Source organism: Lacerta agilis, chromosome 6, assembly GCF_009819535.1.
Source record: "Lacerta agilis isolate rLacAgi1 chromosome 6, rLacAgi1.pri, whole genome shotgun sequence".
Classification (NCBI taxonomy): domain Eukaryota; kingdom Metazoa; phylum Chordata; class Lepidosauria; order Squamata; family Lacertidae; genus Lacerta; species Lacerta agilis.
Window position 1 is genome coordinate 62,884,107 of NC_046317.1, and position 18,575 is coordinate 62,902,681.

Genomic DNA, 18,575 nt, shown 5'->3' on the forward strand with positions numbered 1-18,575 from the left:
AAGCAAAGCGTTAGGCATCTCAGGCAAAACATACACATCTAACTCAGTGTTTAAGCAGTCCAAAAAGAAAACACCAGTAGTCTGTAAATGTCTTTTGGAAGAATCAGCCAAAGTAACAGTCTGTCCATTCTCAACATCTCTGCATTCCAGCAGGTCAGCTGTTGAAGGAAAAATGTTTCTGTTGGCTCCCGAATCAATAATTAGTTTAAGAGCTGGTCTGGCAACTGCACTCCCCACCATTGCATATGTAGCAGACACATGGGAAGTCTCTGAATTGCCAGCAATTAAGCTACGTGTCTTGTAGCACTTCTTTCCTCTCCTTATCTGTCCGTCACCCCTAGCAACGGCCTTGTGGGAGGAGGAGAACTCCCGTTGCTTAGGACAATCTCTACGGAGATGGTGGGGGGAGTTGCAGCTGTGGCAAAGCTTAACAAGATTAGCTTTTACGAACGGCTCACCAACTGCACCCCCACTCCTGGGAACAGCAAAGCCCCCCTTCGCAACATTTCCTTTCTCTCTAAGACGTTTATTCTGTTCATCCAGCAGTCGCGAAGTTACGTAGTTCATCGATAAATCGTCAACTGGCACTGACTCCAAAGTTAACACCATTGTTTTCCAGCTAGGGTCCAGCGAAGACAGCAAAATATAAACCTGCTGCTCAGCAGTAAAAGGCACATGTAGCTGCCTCAGTCTAGTATACAGCGATAGCATCCTGGTGATGTGGGCTTGAATGTCCCCTCCAGGTGACAAACGCGTCTCAAACACTTCACGTATTGCATGTAAGCGCGAACCTGCTGTATCTCTCTCGTGAAGGCGTTCCAAAGATTGCCAAATTTGCTGTGCAGTGCCATCAGGATCAATATGAGGAAGCACATTCTCATCTATGGCCATGCAAATGCTAGCAGCTGCTTTGGCATCCCGAAGCTGTTCTCTTTGTGCTCTAGCCACAACATCATCGGCAGCACCATCTGGAGCAACAGCCGGGGGGTTTAATACACAAGTCCATAAATTTCGTGCCCGCAACCAAAGTTTACAACGGATCGCCCAGTCGGCCCAATTAGCACCGTTAAGACGTGGAAATGGGACTTGAAAACTCTCATGGGGTTCAGCAGCAGCCATTTTCCCTCCCCAACTCCAGGGATTTGCGTACTCACACTCAGACGCAGGAAAAACGCTCTTCTCTTCCCCTCAGTTTCTCAAGCCACCGACTGTAACTCGATCTCGCAGGCAGCAAACAAAGCAGCAGCTTCTAGCAGCTTTTTCTCACAGTATTAGCATTCCAAAAGCTTTTGTTTTCTTTTCGCCCGCAGCCAGCAGCGAAAGGCAAACAAAGGCAAACAAACGTAGCTAACGAGCTCACAAGCTGCTCGACCTTGCAGCCAAGTCAACATTCTTCCAGGGACATCAAAGCGCTCTCATTAATCACCCATAACCTGTAGCATAATTAGTTACTTAGATAAGCGGCCGCAGGCTGGGCTGCTTTCGGACGCTTACTATCTGGGTCCACGCGCTTCCTCCTGCGATTAAACTCACAGTTCACAGCAGAGCAGTTCTTTGTGTAGCAGAGCAGAGCAGCGCAGCTTCGTCCCAAAGAATGAGGCTTCAGAAGTCTGTAGTATTTTGTCTACAAACTACTTTTATTCATAAACTATTTACAGCTTAGCCCGGAGCACACTCCTGTAACATGGTGCTCAGAAAAACGAAACCGAAAGCAGTAAAGCCATACAGCAACTGAAAACGAAAGTAGAAAGTACAATAGCTTCAAGACATCAGCAGTATATATCCAGTGAGGGACGTCACATCCTTGCCAGGCTTAACCCTTTGTTAACCTGTATGTACAACAAGGAATCCCAGCTAAAGCATCCATGACAGATGGCCAGCCAACCTCTGCTTCAAAACCTCTAGTGAATGAGAGTCCACTGCCACCCGAGGGAGTCCGTTCCACTGTCAAACAGCTCCTATTGCCATTTTTTAAAAGAAAAGTTATATCCTTCTTTCCCTCCCCAAAAGAAACTCAACGTTGCTTGCAGCAATAAAACAGGCATTGTCAAAGACCAAAACAATCAAAGTTCAAATCCACAAAAAACAATAACCATCAAAAAAGCCCACTCATTAAAACACAGACAACACACATACACCTCAGAATCCACAGAAACAGCAGTTCATAAAACCAATGTAGAGAAACAGAAATGAAAGCAGCATTGACATAGCCACAGCGAGGAGGCAATAAGGTCTTAGCTGAAGGACTTCCTAAATAACAATGCCTAAAACCATAACATATTGTGGCTTGGTGAATCTCAGTCAGGAGGACATTCCACAGGATGGGCATCTCTACTGGAAAGGTCCTTCACACTGATGTCTGGTAGTCCTCAGATAGCCAAGGAATCTGAAGCAGGGTCTCAGATGATTAGTGGAACATTTGGGGAGGAATATATGGAATAAACAGGAGAATTACTGCTTCCCATTGCTGAGTGGCCCACAGGAAAAGCCTCTTGGTCACTTTGATTGGTTCTAGTAGCTACTCAAGCTGTTATGGCTTTCCTTGTATTTCTATGAAATGAAGGCAAGCAGCTCTTGAAAATACAGAAAGGACAAAGGCAACCTAGAGGCCTATGCACCAGAGTAGGTTTCTGAATTGGGATTTTCAGAACTTCATGGGATTGCACACAAGAAAATAAAAAAGCGACTAGCTTGGGATCGGTTCACAGATAATTGTGTTGCTGATGTGAGGAAATCAGGAGGCAACAAAAGCTAAAGGTGAATATGTACAGTAATGCTGATGTGTGTACTAAGCACTATATTATGTACAACAACCAATAGGAGCATAGGACTGTCTCATACCTGGTCAGATTATTTCTCCATCTAGCCCAGTACTGACTCTGTTCTTGCTATCATAAGCTCTCTGGGGGTCTCGGGAACAGATGATTCCCATTGCCTGCTACCTGAGATCCTTTTAAATGTAGATGTGAGGGGTGGAACCAGCCTGGGACTTCCTGCAGCATGAGCCCAGCCACTGAGATGTGATCTCTCCCCATAACTTCATAATGATGTGGCATCAATATTGCCAGACATAATGAAAATTAAACATCTGAAGGCTCATTGTCTCTGGTTTTTGCTATCTGCCCCCCCCCCTTACCTTCCTGTGATTTGGGAAAACTTAAGGCAGCAGTGGAAATGGAATCCTCCTTTAATGACCGAGGCTGAAAAGAGTGGTCAGTGCTGGAACACTTGAAGTTTCCCCCGACACTGTCAGTGTGGGACTTTTTTATGGGGGGCACTCACTGTCGTGTGGCATAAATCACTGCCACAGCTGAATCTTGAGATGGCACAGTCTGTGTGGTCCCAGGAAGGGAAAAGATTATCTGCATTTGAATAGCTACATTGTCTTAGTAATTGATTGCATTGCTATTTTTTTAATGCTGGAAAAAAAATCCCTGGCAATGTGAGAATCAGTTGTCTGGCGCTATCTGAAGGCCTCTTTGTGGAAGCCTTCTCAAGGGAAAGGGTTGGCACAGATGCACTCTTGGGTTGGCTGCAGTTGGTTGGATAGAGGGGTCTAGGATTAGCAGCTAAATTGGAGATGTCCTTGCAGGATTAAGCAATCAGCTCTTCTGTGACTTTATTCAGAAAGAAACTCTTAAACTGAAAGTTCGTTTGTTACAGTCAATAGAATCTGCACAGTATTTCCACAAACACCCCACCCCACCCAGTCAAGTAAACAAAAACAGTATGACATCAGCCTCAATAGCTGAGACTCACTAGTCCTTATCTTAGACTCTATGTTTTCTGTGGAATGGGAGTCTTGCATTTGTAAGTGAATAAGCTACATCAGTTGTTCTATGTGTAGGGCAGTGTGCACATGAATTTTCACATACAGTGAAGGGGATGTGGAGTTCTGGAGTTGTGGCACTATTTTTTCCCTTGCTGAAGCCACCAAATTCTGGATCCTTTCCAACTTCAGGTGAATTCAGGTATTTGGTTCAACACACGAACTCTGCATCCAGAGCTCCCCTCCATGTCGCAGTGCAGATTACACACTTACCCACAGTAACTTACCTTCCCCACATTGCACAGGGAAAATTTGCAAGGGGGCTTCTACTCACGTTGGCTTGAGCTTATCAGGATCCCCAATCATGCAGCAGGTTCTACTTGTGTTCAAGCAAACATGAGTAGAAATCCCCTGCAGGCCTTTCCAACTCAATGTAGGGAAGGTTGGGGACTAAGCTCACAGGGTGATGTGCATAGGCATGGAGGGGGTGGGATTTGTATGCACACTCCTACTCCCAACCATGAGTACTGCATTTCCATGTTCAGGCAAACATAGGAATGCAACTTCAATATTAGTGCTTAAGGATCAATGATCCTGTGCAGCAGGGATCAGGGATCAGATGTGCTGTCTCTGTTGTCTTTACAGTGGCTACTGAAGTCCTTCCTGTTTCAATAAGCCTTTTAAGATGAGATCTTTCTCAGTCTGTATCTGCACTGGAATGGTTTTTAATACGCTTTATCAGGGACGCGGGTGACGCTGTGGGTTAAACCACAGAGCCTAGAGCTTGCCAATCAGAAAGTCGGTGGTTCGAATCCCCGCGACGGGGTGAGCTCCCGTTGCTCGGTCCCTGCTCCTGCCAACCTAGCAGTTTGAAAGTACGTCAAAGTGCAAGTAGATAAATAGGTACCACTCCGGCGGGAAGGTAAATGCCGTTTCTGTGCGCTGTTCTGGTTTGCCAGAAGCGGCTTAGTCATGCTGGCCACATGACCCGGAAGCTGTACACCGGCTCCCTCAGCCAATAAAACGAGATGAGCACCGCAACCCGAGAGTCATCCGTGACTGGACCTAACGGTCAGGGGTCCCTTTACCCTTTACCTTTACCTATCATTTTATCACTTGTTATTTTATGTCCTGGGCTTCTTTGAGAGGAAGGGAGGGGTGTACTTTTAATTAATAAATGCAATAAACTTGTGGCCCTCCAGATGTTGCCAGCATGGCCAATGGTTAGTGACGATGTAAATTGTGTTTTACATAAGTGGTTAGACTCCACTCACATCACCCGAGCACCAGAATTCATACCTTTTATGTTGTTCTGATGCATGATTGTAAAAACAGAAGACTGTGGGGACAAACATGCTACTAGCTCCATGCCTTGTCACTATTCTGCTTGCTCTACACAAGTTGGAGTCTGGCAGTTTGCAATGTGGAGAGTCCTGTACCTGCGGAGACTCCTTGTACATTTTGAACCCTGGAAAACCAGGGCTCTGAAACGTGTTCAGATTGTTGCCTTCAAACTCATGGAAAGTAACTGGAATGGCAGTGGGGGTGGAGATAGCATGCGCTTCATGTATTTACTCAAACCAGATAGTGAATGCCTGAAGAGGACTAGTGTGCCCAATAATGATGCTATTACATCAGTTCAACTGCCTGGGGGGGGGGGAAATACTCTGTCTCTAATCACTCGTGTAATTTAGGTTTGCAGACTTCCATGGTAATACTTTGAGGGGAAGAGGAAAATACAAAAGGTGCTGGTAAAATTCTTCCTTTTTATTCCATATATCAGATAACAAGACATTTTGAGAAATAGCTCAGTGATGCTTGACAGTATATTGCTTTAGAAATAATAAAATCCCAGATACTGCTGTAGAAATAATAGAAGCAGGAGTTCAGTTTGGGGGTATACCTTTATCATTTTTCCTCAGTGTTGTTTGGAGGTCTGTCAGTGACAGCCTGTAACCCATTTTGTTACCTTCTCTCTGAAGAATGAGGGAACATGTCCGAGTCTGAACGACTAATTCCAGGTATATTATTATTATTCCTGACGTTTCCTTTCTAGGAGAGGAAGACTCCCAAGACTATGTACCAAGCAGTTATTAACCAGAAGCTACAGGGCCTGAAGACTCTTTTATAAATAACTATGTAAAGAGGTGATAAACATTCATTGGGGTAATTTACACTGTTCACCCAATTCACCCTTCAAAAGTGCCAGTGCATAGAAACTAGCACCTCCAATGTTGGCAATGTCAAACACACGCACCCTTGGCTTCTCCACTTCTGTTTATGTATGGTGGGTTGTGGGCCTGATCTCACAGGTCATCATATGTTTCCCAATCAAAATTGTTCATACACCCAAAGCCTGAAGTGAAAGAATTTTTACTAGAGCTGGCACCATGGAAAGGGTATGGATGTTGACGGTAAACAAATACTACTGCTGGCAGTGTGAAAGGGCAGCTTCTGTGGGATTGCTCCCTCAGGAATGCCAAGTGCTGTGTGGATTATCTATACCAGCAGGGGTTAGGAATTGAGCATTCTGCTGACGAATTGCTTCAGTGCCTCCCCTATTCTGAGCTCACTTTTCGCTTTGCAGCCTTTACACTATGGAACTCCTGTCTCTTAAGTTGATGTGGCTCCATATTGTCATCAAGTCTAAACCAAATTTGAGAATCTGTTTTACATAGGTTTTTTTTAAAAAAAAACAATAGACCAGATGGAACTTCTATCTTCAATGGATAATAACTACTGGAACAAAAGACATACGGTGGAAATTATGCCTGTGGCTGAGGACTATTGTTTGAACCCTCTCAATGGACCTTGGGTGGGGAGGGGGGTGGGAACGGCAAGGGGAAAAAATTATATGGGAAATTTAATACTTGACGGAGACTATACAATGTATGTTAAAATTCTCGTACATTAATAAACATACTCTAAAAATAAAATAAAATAAAATAAACAAAAACAGGCAGGAGCTTATTTTGTCCCCTTTCTGCCGTAGTGAGGTTTGGAATCTACAACTGTCAAATCTTGCATAAGAAAACTATGGTCTTGTTGGCAGCTCTGCAGAGCTGGAGTCTGCTGCACTAGTTGTATGTAGAAGTTGTGTGACAGAAGGGGAAGGACTAGGACAGCCTACTTACTATTATTATTATCATTATTTATTAAATTTGTATACAGCCGTATACCCACAGTGGCCATCCATCACAGCATCCCTAGGAGTGACCTGAAAGCTGTGTAGCACCTAGGAAAGCCTAATCTATTACAATTGCCGTCTCTTCTTGCTCTACCTTGAGAACACCTTAAAAACCAGTGCAAATTTTATGGTTTTAAAAGAAAACCATAAACAGCTGAGAAAAAAACCCTGGGGATCCATATGGCTATATTAGGTATGCCCATGATTTAGGCTTCCCTAGTGTTGCCTCAGTTTCAAAAGCATGAAACATAAGCACAAAATCCTGTTGAGGGTGAGGAGCTAAGTACAGGTTGGTGGGGATGGAGACAAAATTTGATTGCGCTTAAAGGTGAACTTATCTAATTCCCACTTTCTGAAACAATGTGCAAATTGAAATACACCCATGTTTTTGAAATTTGCACTTCTCCGAATTTTGCAATGCCACTTCTCTAGCCAAGTAAAGTGTACAAAAATGCATAACCAAACTGTGCATATTAGTACATATATTAATGAGAGTAACATACAAAATGCTTTATATTTAGGAAAATTGCTTTGCACACTGATATGGAAATGTGGAGGACTAAGTTTAAAACTGGGAGTGGGGGAATGAGAATTGCTGCCTCTTGTCAATTTTTATCTCTTCCTGTGGCTAATGACATCATCCAAATGAAGCACCTTTTTAATGTGGCAGGGGATTCATTTCATGAAGAGTGAGCCGAACCTTTTTTTGAGACCCCTCAGGGACTGAAGGGCGCTGTCCAAGATTTTCATGGACTCACTGGATACAGGATAGGCCTCGCTTGAACATAAATGTGTCATCAGCCATGCCTTCTTGCACTTTTTCCTTTCCTGGTCCTATCAGGAATAGGTGATTTGGGCTGCAAATTGGGCATGTTCCCCTCAAAGTAGAAAGCAGTTGCTAGATGAAAAGATGGAAGTTCAAGGATGCAGAATGTAAAATGAGATATGCCTGGGGAAAAATATGCTGAATGAATCTAAAAAGCACATGACTTGGCCTAAGGAATGGGAGATTATCCATTCACTGTCATGAAGATAAACATGTCACAGACGGTCCTTTGGACCATCTGGGGATACCTGATCTGCCACTAAAAGAGATTGACAGGAGCCTGCTGGGCTTCATTAATGCCCAAGGCGGAAAACTGTTTGCTGGCCATTATCTTCACTTCAAAGGCGTGGATTTGCACTGGTTAAAATTGAACAACAAAAAGGAGACTCAGCATTATTCTGCTTTTTCATGGGTTGATTTATACCTCCTGGGCTATTAATCAACTTCAACATCCACCACAGCCTCCACACATTTACTGAAGCCATTTGTACTTTGTGCCCTGCCATACAAATAATTACATTTCTAGTACCTGTCCCATCCCAATTTCTACTCTGCTTCATATCTATATTGCTGTCAGATCCCTGCACACTACTCATTTTTCCTGCCTTTTTCTGTGTCCCTAGGGATTAATCTTGCGGTCAGGATGTTGTTCAGGCCAACAGAGGAGGTTGCAAATTAGTTCATCCAGGTTGTGTTTAAGATTGGTTTTCTTTATTTTATTATTATTAAATTGGACAGGCCTGAGTCAACTGTTTCCACTGGCAAAAGGCCAAGCTATATACCCTTTACTCTTAATCACTGTCTCCTGGCAAACTCCAAAAGGTGAAGCAGCTTCTCTTCCTATCAGTCTAAGATTTCTTAGACCACAGTAGTAGGGAAAGTGTTCCTTTACATTCACACGTGGGAGTGGATTCTGCAATCAGGTTTGGGCTAGATTAGAATAAAATAATTCCTGGAAGAATCCCGGTGGACAATCATTTCCTGTTATGGTTGTATTCCTTCTCCCTCCCAGCTATAAAAGGCCATACATACCTGTAGCATGTTGTGTAAGGAATGCTGCATTTTATATTTTTGACAACTGGAGCAGTTAAGAAATCATTTGTTTATTTATTACTTTGGGGGGCGGGGAGCAGAGAATAAATATGAAATAAAATGTAGTACTGTGCTGCCAGAATGTGGTTTTCTAAGGACTCCAGTTCATACCTGATCTGCATAGGGAGAAGAATGAAAGTGGTACAGTCATTACAAGGTGGCATACTGGACTGAACTATTCTAGGTTGCAAGAGGAGTTGCAATTTTTATAATGTTTTCCCGTGTTAAAAAAAAAATCCTTACAAATAAAATACTCGCACAACAGGGAGATACTAACCCATTTTATGTCTTGCTCTGCTAGTTTATTCGTTGTGGGGAGGCTTTTATATTAAAAAGGTTGAATTCACCAGCAGTCTGAAATGATACGTCAGCTCAGGATTCTTAGACCTGAGTGTCTTCCAGTGGTCAGTTCAGAGTACCTGTTTAGCTATACAGGTGACTCCCCACTTACGTTCCAGGCCCCCACACATTTAAGTAAAACGTGTGTAAGTGGGGAGCCCGCTGCAGTACATTCAGCTTCCCGTCCAACAGCTGTTGAGCAGGGTAGCATGGCAACAGTGAGAGCTCCCATGCTCTTTAAATGTGAACTAAATCATATTTCTCATCCATCCCTAGTCATGGCCTTCTTTCTCTCTCTCTGGAATTTGTATTGTTGTGCTGCGATGACTGCTTACATAGTTATGACAATGCCTATCGGGACAAATAATAGTAAACTATGCCCAGTGCAAAAGATTAAGAGTCAATTCATACAGCCATTAGACATGAGATTACAAAATATTGGTTTTGCCTGTGGCTCAGACGCTGCCTGGTATACATGATTAAGTTTTCACATCACCGTTTTAGGTATCTTTTGAGGGTTTGCTGTGGTGTTCAAGACATTTAAGTGGGACGCGGGTGGCGCTGTGGTCCGAACCACTGAGCCCCTTGGGCTTGCCGATCAGAAGGTCGGCGGTTCGAATCCCTGCCATGGGGCGAGCTCCTGTTGCTCTGTCCCAGCTCCTGCCAACCTAGCAGTTTGAAAGCATGCCAGTGCAAGTAGATAAATAGGTACCGCTGCGCCGGGAAGGCAAACGGCGTTTCCGTGCGCTCTGGTTTCCATCACGGTGTTCCGTTGCACCAGAAGCAGTTTAGTCATGCTGGCCACATGACCCGGAAAGCTGTCTGTGGACAAACGGTGGCTCCCTCAGCCTGAAAGCGCAATGAGCGCTGCAACCCCATAGTCGCATTTGACTGGACTTAACCATCCATGGTTCCTTTACCTACCTTTCAATACATTTAATACTATACACGGATGGGTCACACACTTCAGCTACATTTCATAGTTCTGACAAAGGTGGATGAGAAAGGAATTGCAGATGCCTCAGATCAGCAGAGACTTGTCATAAACAACAAGTGTGAGCATGCCTTTCATTAATTCAGTTTCTTCCCTCATGGGGCAAGACCTTTCCTTATTCTCTGAGTGCCTTAGAGGAGTAGACTATACATTTAGCCTTTCAGTAGCCTCATAGATGAAAAGAGACAACATCGTTCTCCAACTTTTTCTTTTTCATTCCAGCTCCTTTGGGCATTTCCAAGCAAAGGAACATGGCATTGCCTCGGGGACATCAGCAAGATCAGCTGATGATGACAATTTGAGATGTGGGCTGTGTCTGACCAGGCTTTCTGTCACCAAGGTAATCTGCAACTGGTATCCAACAGCTTCATTCAGCAGCCTTGTAAATGTTCTCAGATCGCCTGTCCACCCCTGTGCTATGCTGCAGCTCCTGCTGGGGCCCTGAGGCAAATGGACCAGACGAGATCGTGTGGTAGTCAAGTTGTTAAACGAGATAAGATTTCACAAAGCAAATGAAATCAGTTGCTGTCAGATGTGCTGCTAGGAGTATGTTTCAACATTCAGTGCACATAGCTGATTGCGATCTGAAGAGAAACCAGAGTATCGTGCACATGGCTGATAGCTAGTTTCTTTAATGCAGAACAGATCTTCTCATTCATGATGGTTTATAGAGATAAACAGCTCTTGCTCTCTTCTCCCAAACTTTTCTAGTAATCTCTTACATGGAACAACAGAGGGTGAAATCTACCTGTTCTCCCACTGTTCCGTTAATAGCCCACTGCTCTCTGGATCAAAGTGTGCTTAAACTAAGAGAGAGAAATCTGAATCTGAAGCTCTGTGCTAATGGGGAGTCTATGACTTTACTGCAACGTTGATCTGTTGTTCCCCTCTTGGGCTAATTTGAGCTCAGCTCTGTAACCTGTGGATTGCAAATTCAAGCCAGCCTCTTATTCAGAAGTAATCCCTACCCTATTATGCCTTTGTGGTGTAAGTCCATCCCTTCCAGTATGTTTCTGCCTTTCAAATGCATGGAGAGTAATAATGATACCAAGCCACTTCTCTGAGGGTGCCTCCTGTATTTTGCAGGTGGGATTCACACACATCTTGGTACTTTAGGTTTGTGCAGTTAAAGGAGATTAATCTTCAATAAACATACAGTAGTGTTGTGCAACTCACTATCCAGGACTTACAAAGATCACTTTAATAATACATACAAATTATGACGGGGATTCGGTTTACATTTAATGGTGAACCTAATCAATTCACACTTTCCAAATCAATATGCAAATAAAAACATAGCCAACCTTCAAAATTTTCACTTCTCCAAATTTTGGAGTACAATTCTGCAATGAAAAAACGCTTACAAAATTGCATCTGTTAGGCTAAAATATGCATGAAAATGCATGCTTTAGTGAAAATGACATACAAAAATGCATTATATTAGCAGAAATTGCTCTGCAAAAATATGTGTTTGGGGCAAGATTGCATACGAAAATGTGTATATTGTGAGAAATTTATACCACAATGCTAATGAATTTTCATGAAGACTTAAAATAATAATAATCACAAACTGAAGTGAAAATGTGGGGAACTGAACTTAAGACTGGAAAAATGAGAAATGGAAAGAAACTAAAATGGATAGAATTCCCCTTCCCTGCTTGCAAAGTACTTTGTCCCTTACCCTCAAATAATGGAGAAGGAACACTGAAATTTAGCAGATTCCAGAAATCCTGATTCTGTGCAGAGTTTCAGCATTGCCCTTTTTTGGACTGCAAAAACAAACACATTTCCAGCTCCAACAAGCAGGAAAAGATGTCAAGGGTGGTGCTGAATGATAACTCCATTCGGAACCATTGCATCATATCATAGCAGTGATGCTACTTTGACTGGAGTCCAAGGTGTCTGCAGCCTGGAGCAATTGCTCACTGTCCAGCCTCAGACAAACATTCCAGGGGAATCTAATGCCTGTACCTGGCATGGCTCCTCCCGTGCCATAAATGGTTACATTACATTCAAGCAGGCATTAAAGAGCAGGGCTGAAACCTCATCCATCCAAGCCCCAAATTGGCTTAGCATGTGTGCAGGATATCAGAGATCTCTAAGCCAATTTGAGGTCTATTTACTTTCAGACAAAGGCTAAAGAACAAGCTCCCCCTCCCCATCCCGCTCCCTGAAACATGCCTGTAGGCATCCTGTGGTTTCTTTGATATGTAATGTAACAAAAGGCAGATCTAGTTGTGTTGGAAACGAGAGCATCCAAACATAGGTCCTGAAGCGTCGTTCCTTCTGGCACCAACTTTGGTTGTTGGTGCCCACTTCTGGACAGAGGCAGGGGGTCCCATAGACCTGGCATAGAATCAAAGCAATGCTGTGGTGTGCCCCTCTAGCTCAGAAATCTAGAGGCAACCCCCTCTCCCCAATGCATTGTGAATGTGTGCCTAATTACTGTAGTGTTTTTGCCTTTTGGCGCTTAGAAAAAGTATGATGTCCTTGGTGCCAAAAACAAAAACAAAAAACCGTCCTTTGTGCTCAAAGAAAAGAAAATGCTAAATGAAAACCAGGATATCCACAGTTATTGGATATCCCTGCTACTGGTTATTACAACAATCTCCTGCATGTCCAGGTGTGAGAACAGTTTAAGAACAGCACTGCATACCAGGTAAGGTGATATGGGGTTCTGTGTGAAGGATCTGAGGCAAGACCTAAGAAACATACTTTTTGCTTTCCTGCTTCCCACCACTGCTGCTGCCACCACCTCCTTACCCGGTCCAGCCTTTGTTATCCAAGAATACTGTTACAGAACTCATTTTGTAAACTGAGTACAGGAAACTGAGATAGGAAAGCTTTTGGGGTTTCAAAGTCACTCTTTTGCTTCTCACAGCTAAACCATCTGGTGACGGAAGAACTGGTAAGCCATGGAATTCCAGCTGTGGGCATTTCGGTAAGGGCACCTGTTGTTTCTCCTTTTTTTAGGTTATACTGTTTTTCTAGGGTAAGAGTGTGCAATTAAAAATAATAATAATGGTCCAGAGGTGAATTCTTTCAGCCTAACTTGTTGAGAGGTGCACCCCCTTTTGGAGCAAGAGATAAAAGTTTTTGAAAACACAGGAAAACTTTCTCTAAGATGCTATATCTTCTCAAGAATCAAAGAAATAGAAACCATATATATTTTATATACTTCTCTCAAAAAAACGAGCTGAGGAAGGCGTCTACGCCGAAATGGGGCCCTGTCCTGGTCTCCAGTTGTCTCATTATACATCTGACACGCATCGTAGAAGCCCTTACATCAACTTCTAAAAGACTTTCAAGGGATTTTTCAATGTGAAACTATTTCTTCATTTAAGACTGTAATTCTTAACAGGATTGATACTATATTTGTATTTACACATGAGTAAACACATCTTTTTGGTTGAAACCTCCGGCCAGGGTTCTTAATTATATTTATTTCAGTGGATCATAGGAAACAGCTTTTGGGGAATGGCTGTCTTGAATGAGTGAGACAAGCAGCATTGTTTGCCTTTGTTGTCTTCCTCTCACAGCCTTTTGGAACCTGGAAAACATCATGCAAGAATGTCATCCAGACTGGTATCGATACAGTGAAGGATGTTTTAGACTCAGGCTATGTCCCAGTTTTACATGGTGATTGTGCTCTGGACTCGGAGCAGCACTGCTGCATCTTATCTGGAGATAAAATCATTGAGGTGAGAGATGAGTTCAATTTCATGCATGCCAATAAATAGCACTGTGCGTTTATCCTTAATAGGTCATTTCCACCTTTGATAGGTAGTTCAGCTGGCAGCTAGGGATGGGGAAGATATTTGATTCAATGTGCTTTTAATGGTGAACCTATCACTTTCTAAAACCATATGCAAACCGAAACACAGCCATCCTCTGAAATTTGTACTTCTCTGAATTTTGCAATGTAGTTCTCCAGCCGAGGAATGTGTAAAAAAATGCATTGCTAAGATATCATTTGCCAAAAAAGCCCATATTTGTGAAAATAACATACAAATGCATTGCCTTAGGGGAATAAAAATGTGCATAGTATGCAAAAATTACATATAAATTTATTATGCTTCTGTGAACTATGGTCCACTGCACTGAATACAGCAAACTGTGGTCCTCCAAAACTTATGCCATAATACATTGCTTAGTCTTTAATGTGCTATACGTCTCTTTCTTGATTTCATTAATAAGCACCCCTAAACTGATCATTTACATTCTACAAGTTGTATATAATTCTCCATGTCACTTTTGTAACTGTGCATAAATATTTTGTATGAACATCAGCAAATAGTTTTAAAGAAATTATTGCCTAAACTGCAGGGGGTTTTGCTGTTTTTATTCTCTCTCTTCCTCTGAAGTAGACAAATTCTCATAATACGTTTTCTGCATTTTCAGATACAAGGTTAATATAAGATGTGGCCCTCAGATTTTAAGTTGCACAATTAGAGCAGAACCGTAGTTCCATGGTAGATCACATGCTTTGAGTACAGAAGGTCCCTTGTTTCCTCTCTGTCATCTGAGGACTGAGAAAGGCCACTTTTTGAGTTACTGGGAGATGCTGCCAGTGAGAGCAGAATCTAACTGAGCTAGACAGACCTGACTCAGCATAAAGGAGATTTACGTGGCCCTGTTCAATTTTTCCTCTTGCAGGTTCTTGCTAAGAAATTCTCTCCTAGGCGAGTTGTGTTTCTCACAGATGTCAGTGGAATTTACAGCTGTCCACCTGATACCCCAGGTACAGAATACACATGTATAAAATAGGACAATTTATTTTGCACAGGTGTGAAGTATTGGCACGAGGGACAAATCTAGCCAGTATCCAGACCAGCATGAAGAACTAGTGATTGAACTATGCAATTTCTAATAAGCATAACCATAATTATTCATGCAGTCTTGTCTTGAAGTATTTATGTTCTACATATATCTTTCAGCAGATTTAACATGCTCTTCATTCATGCCTCTTACTGAGAAGCAATGTATGTTTCTCACATTGTAGCTGCAGGGGCAATCCTAGATGACTTTGCCAATCACTGGGGAGGAACCAAAAGGTGAATGGGCATCTTGAAAATGTTCAACAATCCAAATTTTGGGCGACATTTAAAAGAGTTGCTGAAAAAATATTTGATTGTTAGAGTGATCTCCGCTTGGCTAGAATGATCCATGAAACTTGTACTGCTTTCACTTAAATTTCATTTACCCTTGGAATTGTCTGCACACTATAAAATGTGATTAGTTACATAGACTTTTGTCTAGTATGCGATTCCTGCTTAGCTAGGATCAAAACAAGGCATAAAATGGGGAGCTAGGATAGCAGAAGAAAGAAATGGTAGCAGCAATCACAAAGTAGATAGGAAAAACAAAATCGAAAATTCTTTCTAGTAGCACCTTATCTACTTAAAGTAGATAGGATTAAGTGTTGGTTTCCCCCCCCCCAAATCAATTGCTACATTCAAGACAAACAGAGGGAGAATTTTAGGCTCATCCTTACCAATTCTGAGATCTTAGGAACCTATCTGCACCTCCTATTTTGAAAGCCATTGAATTAATGACGCTCAGATCATGGTGGCGTGGGGGTGCCTATTATATATGTTTCCTGAATTCTGCTTTAATATTCCCACTGCCCTTTCAAAACACCACAGAAAATTAGTGTTGCACTCCATGCACCATGTTTGCACATGTCTTTAGACAGAGGTGTGACTTGAGAGAGTACAATCATGCCCTTATAGAGTAACAAAATGGTACCTTAAGTGATGTGGCGAGTCATTAAAGAAAGCTTGAGGAGGGGCAGTTTGGACCTCTAAATTTCTGTGTGATCTTCCTAACCATTATGTCATCCAGGCTTCCTCCTTTTGCACAGGGAAATGGCAAACACTTGGATTAAACTAACTGTTTCCATGTTGCAGTGTCTTTATGCTTTGGGGTTGACTTTTTCATGTTGTGTTTTGAGACATATATCCTTCTGGTAGCAATTCTGAACCATGTGTTTATTCTGGAACAGGAGCTAGGCTTGTGGATTCCATTGTCGTCGGCCCTGATGGAAATATGGAGCCACCTGTGCTCAGTTCTGTGCTGCCTCATGATACTACTGGAGGTGTGTCCTTGAAGCTGCAAACTGCTGTAAATATCGTTTCCCAGAGTCACGGAACCATTCCAGTTCTGATCTGCAAACTGGACAGTGAAGCGGCTGAAAGGGCTTGTTTGACTGGGGAGCTGAAGGAAGGCGAAGGCACAACGTTTTCCTTCGCAGAATCATGAAGACATCTCTTCATGAGCCTTAAATGAGGTGGAAGAAGAATTTAACTGAGGTGCTACCACTGGACTTCAGGATCTATTTGTTGTACTTGTCATAGTCGATGTCAGATATCTTAAATTAAATCTGTGATCCACTGATAATGTATTAGCATTGAATAATGGCACCATCTTCTACTGTGGCGAAATATTGTTTTCTGTGTCAGTGAACTCAGTGTTCAAAATGGTTTACAACTATGTGACTGCACAAGCCTCGGTGGACTTAGGTTGCACTCAGAAATTGTATTCACTGTGTTAGTTTTAGCCATTTCTGATACTCCTTTCACACTTCAGTGCCTATATATTGCTGTGTTGCACTCACTCTTGTTCACAGCAGAAGCTACTACAGTGTGAAAGGAATGTCAGAAATTGGGGTTGCCGCCTCCCCTCAACAGCTGTTGAGGGGAGGGGGCAATCCTGGTGTGTGTGATGCTCCACAAGCGGCTTTCCAAAAGGATCCAGTCCACAGTCCTATGCAAAACTCCGACAATTTTCCAGATTTCTGGGACAGAAAGCAGATTTTTTAAAATAGCAAATATCACAGAAACGAGTGCTGAACTTGCTCTATATTTTGCTGGATTTCTGGAAGTGGCTTTTACATCACGTGAAAGCTCAGATATAATGTGGAAAGTAACAGTTAGGGGAACATCAGGAAAACAGAATGAACAGGCCTGTTAATGCAGCCTTAGAGATGGAGATCCCTTGTTGATTTTTTATCCCATATCCAAATAAAGCCTGCTTTCTACTCTCCATTCCAGATTGATGCCAGGGAGTTCATCAAAATAATAAGCCAATTTATATATATTTATAACGTACTATAATAAAGATAAAAATTGGCAGCATAATAACAGTTCCAAATAGCCAAAATAGGAATAAAAAGCATATTAACATTGGAAACAGAATAAGATAATGATGGTCTTTAGTCACAACAATAATAATTAGCAGTCACATTTATATTCCACCCTTCCTTCAAGGATGCAAGATAGCATTCACGGCAATTACCCTGTTTTCACCTCATGAGAATCGTGTGAAGTAGTTTAGGCTGAGAAGGAAAAGAAGAATGTATTTGTCTTGGCCAGGATCACCCAGTGAAGTTCCTGGCCAAGCAGGGATTCAAGCACAAGTTTCTCTGGCCCATGCCCAACACTCTTCTTTCCACTACACCATACTGAGTCTCCATTTAGTACTGGATGGACCTTAGCTCAGTTGTTGCCCTGTTTCACACTACTTGAAGAGCCTGAACTCAGATTACGGTTTCTACCAAAAGCATTAATGCTCTAATCAGTATGGTACATAAACAAAGCAAGAGTCAAAGGCGCAACAGGCGCAAAGCTGAGACATTGATGCAACAATTGATACGCCCCTGGAACCCTGTTATAATAGAGTGGGGCAGGTATGGCTTTAGCGCAGCCAGCGGGTGCATATTTGGACTGAGGAAGCAAACAGGAACTCTTTCTTCTGTGTCTGTGTTCATGCCAGCAGTGGTGTCTCCCGTGTCCTAGATGGCCAAGGAGGAGAGAGTGCCAGCTTAGAATTGACCTTGGCAGCTGATGTCTCCTTTAGAGGTGGAGGATTACCTGTGGGAGCTGAATGGAATGAGATTCCAGGTACACAGGAGGCAGTGTTGTGGCTAGGGGTTGGACTGGTATGGTTGAGGGAATAACAGCCCACTAGGTTCGACGCTGGGCTCAGAGTCCTCACCTGCCACATTCTCCCCGGTTCCTGAGATCAAGGAGCAGTTTTTCATCTATGTTTGAATAAAAATGATTCAAGACAGCAGACTGCATCTATCAAAATTATACTGATTTTTAAACCCCCACCCCACCCCCCAATTCATGATGGTGCCTGAGATCAAGCAGCAGATTTTCACGTACGTTTGGATAAACCTGGACAGTCTTTTGAATCAAGATGGTGGATTGTAACTTTCAGGACTGCATTGATTAACCACCGATTTCAAAACTGCACTGATCCATTTGTTTCTTAGAATTCCTGAGCAATGCAGTCAAGGCTGCTAATACAATATATGTATATAGGGTTCTGCTTTAAAAATAAAATAAAAAATACTGTAAAGCTT

At 42.6% G+C, this 18,575-nt stretch overlaps 1 protein-coding gene across 2 annotated transcripts in view; it reads left to right on the top strand.

Moving 5' to 3' along the window:
- Positions 1–16,606, top strand: part of LOC117048787 (isopentenyl phosphate kinase-like) — a 36,759-nt gene extending 20,153 nt beyond the window's left edge. Inside the window, exons 2-6 of one of the 2 annotated variants that reach the window (XM_033153054.1) lie at positions 10,430–10,547; positions 13,089–13,148; positions 13,747–13,908; positions 14,864–14,948; positions 16,212–16,606. In XM_033153054.1, the coding sequence (XP_033008945.1) occupies positions 10,430–10,547; positions 13,089–13,148; positions 13,747–13,908; positions 14,864–14,948; positions 16,212–16,468 (682 nt within the window). In that variant the 3' untranslated portion in view covers positions 16,469–16,606. The remainder of the gene's footprint in view (positions 1–10,429; positions 10,548–13,088; positions 13,149–13,746; positions 13,909–14,863; positions 14,949–16,211) is intronic. The other variant, XM_033153055.1, reaches the window with a different exon arrangement.
- The last annotated feature ends 1,969 nt before the right edge of the window (positions 16,607–18,575 follow it).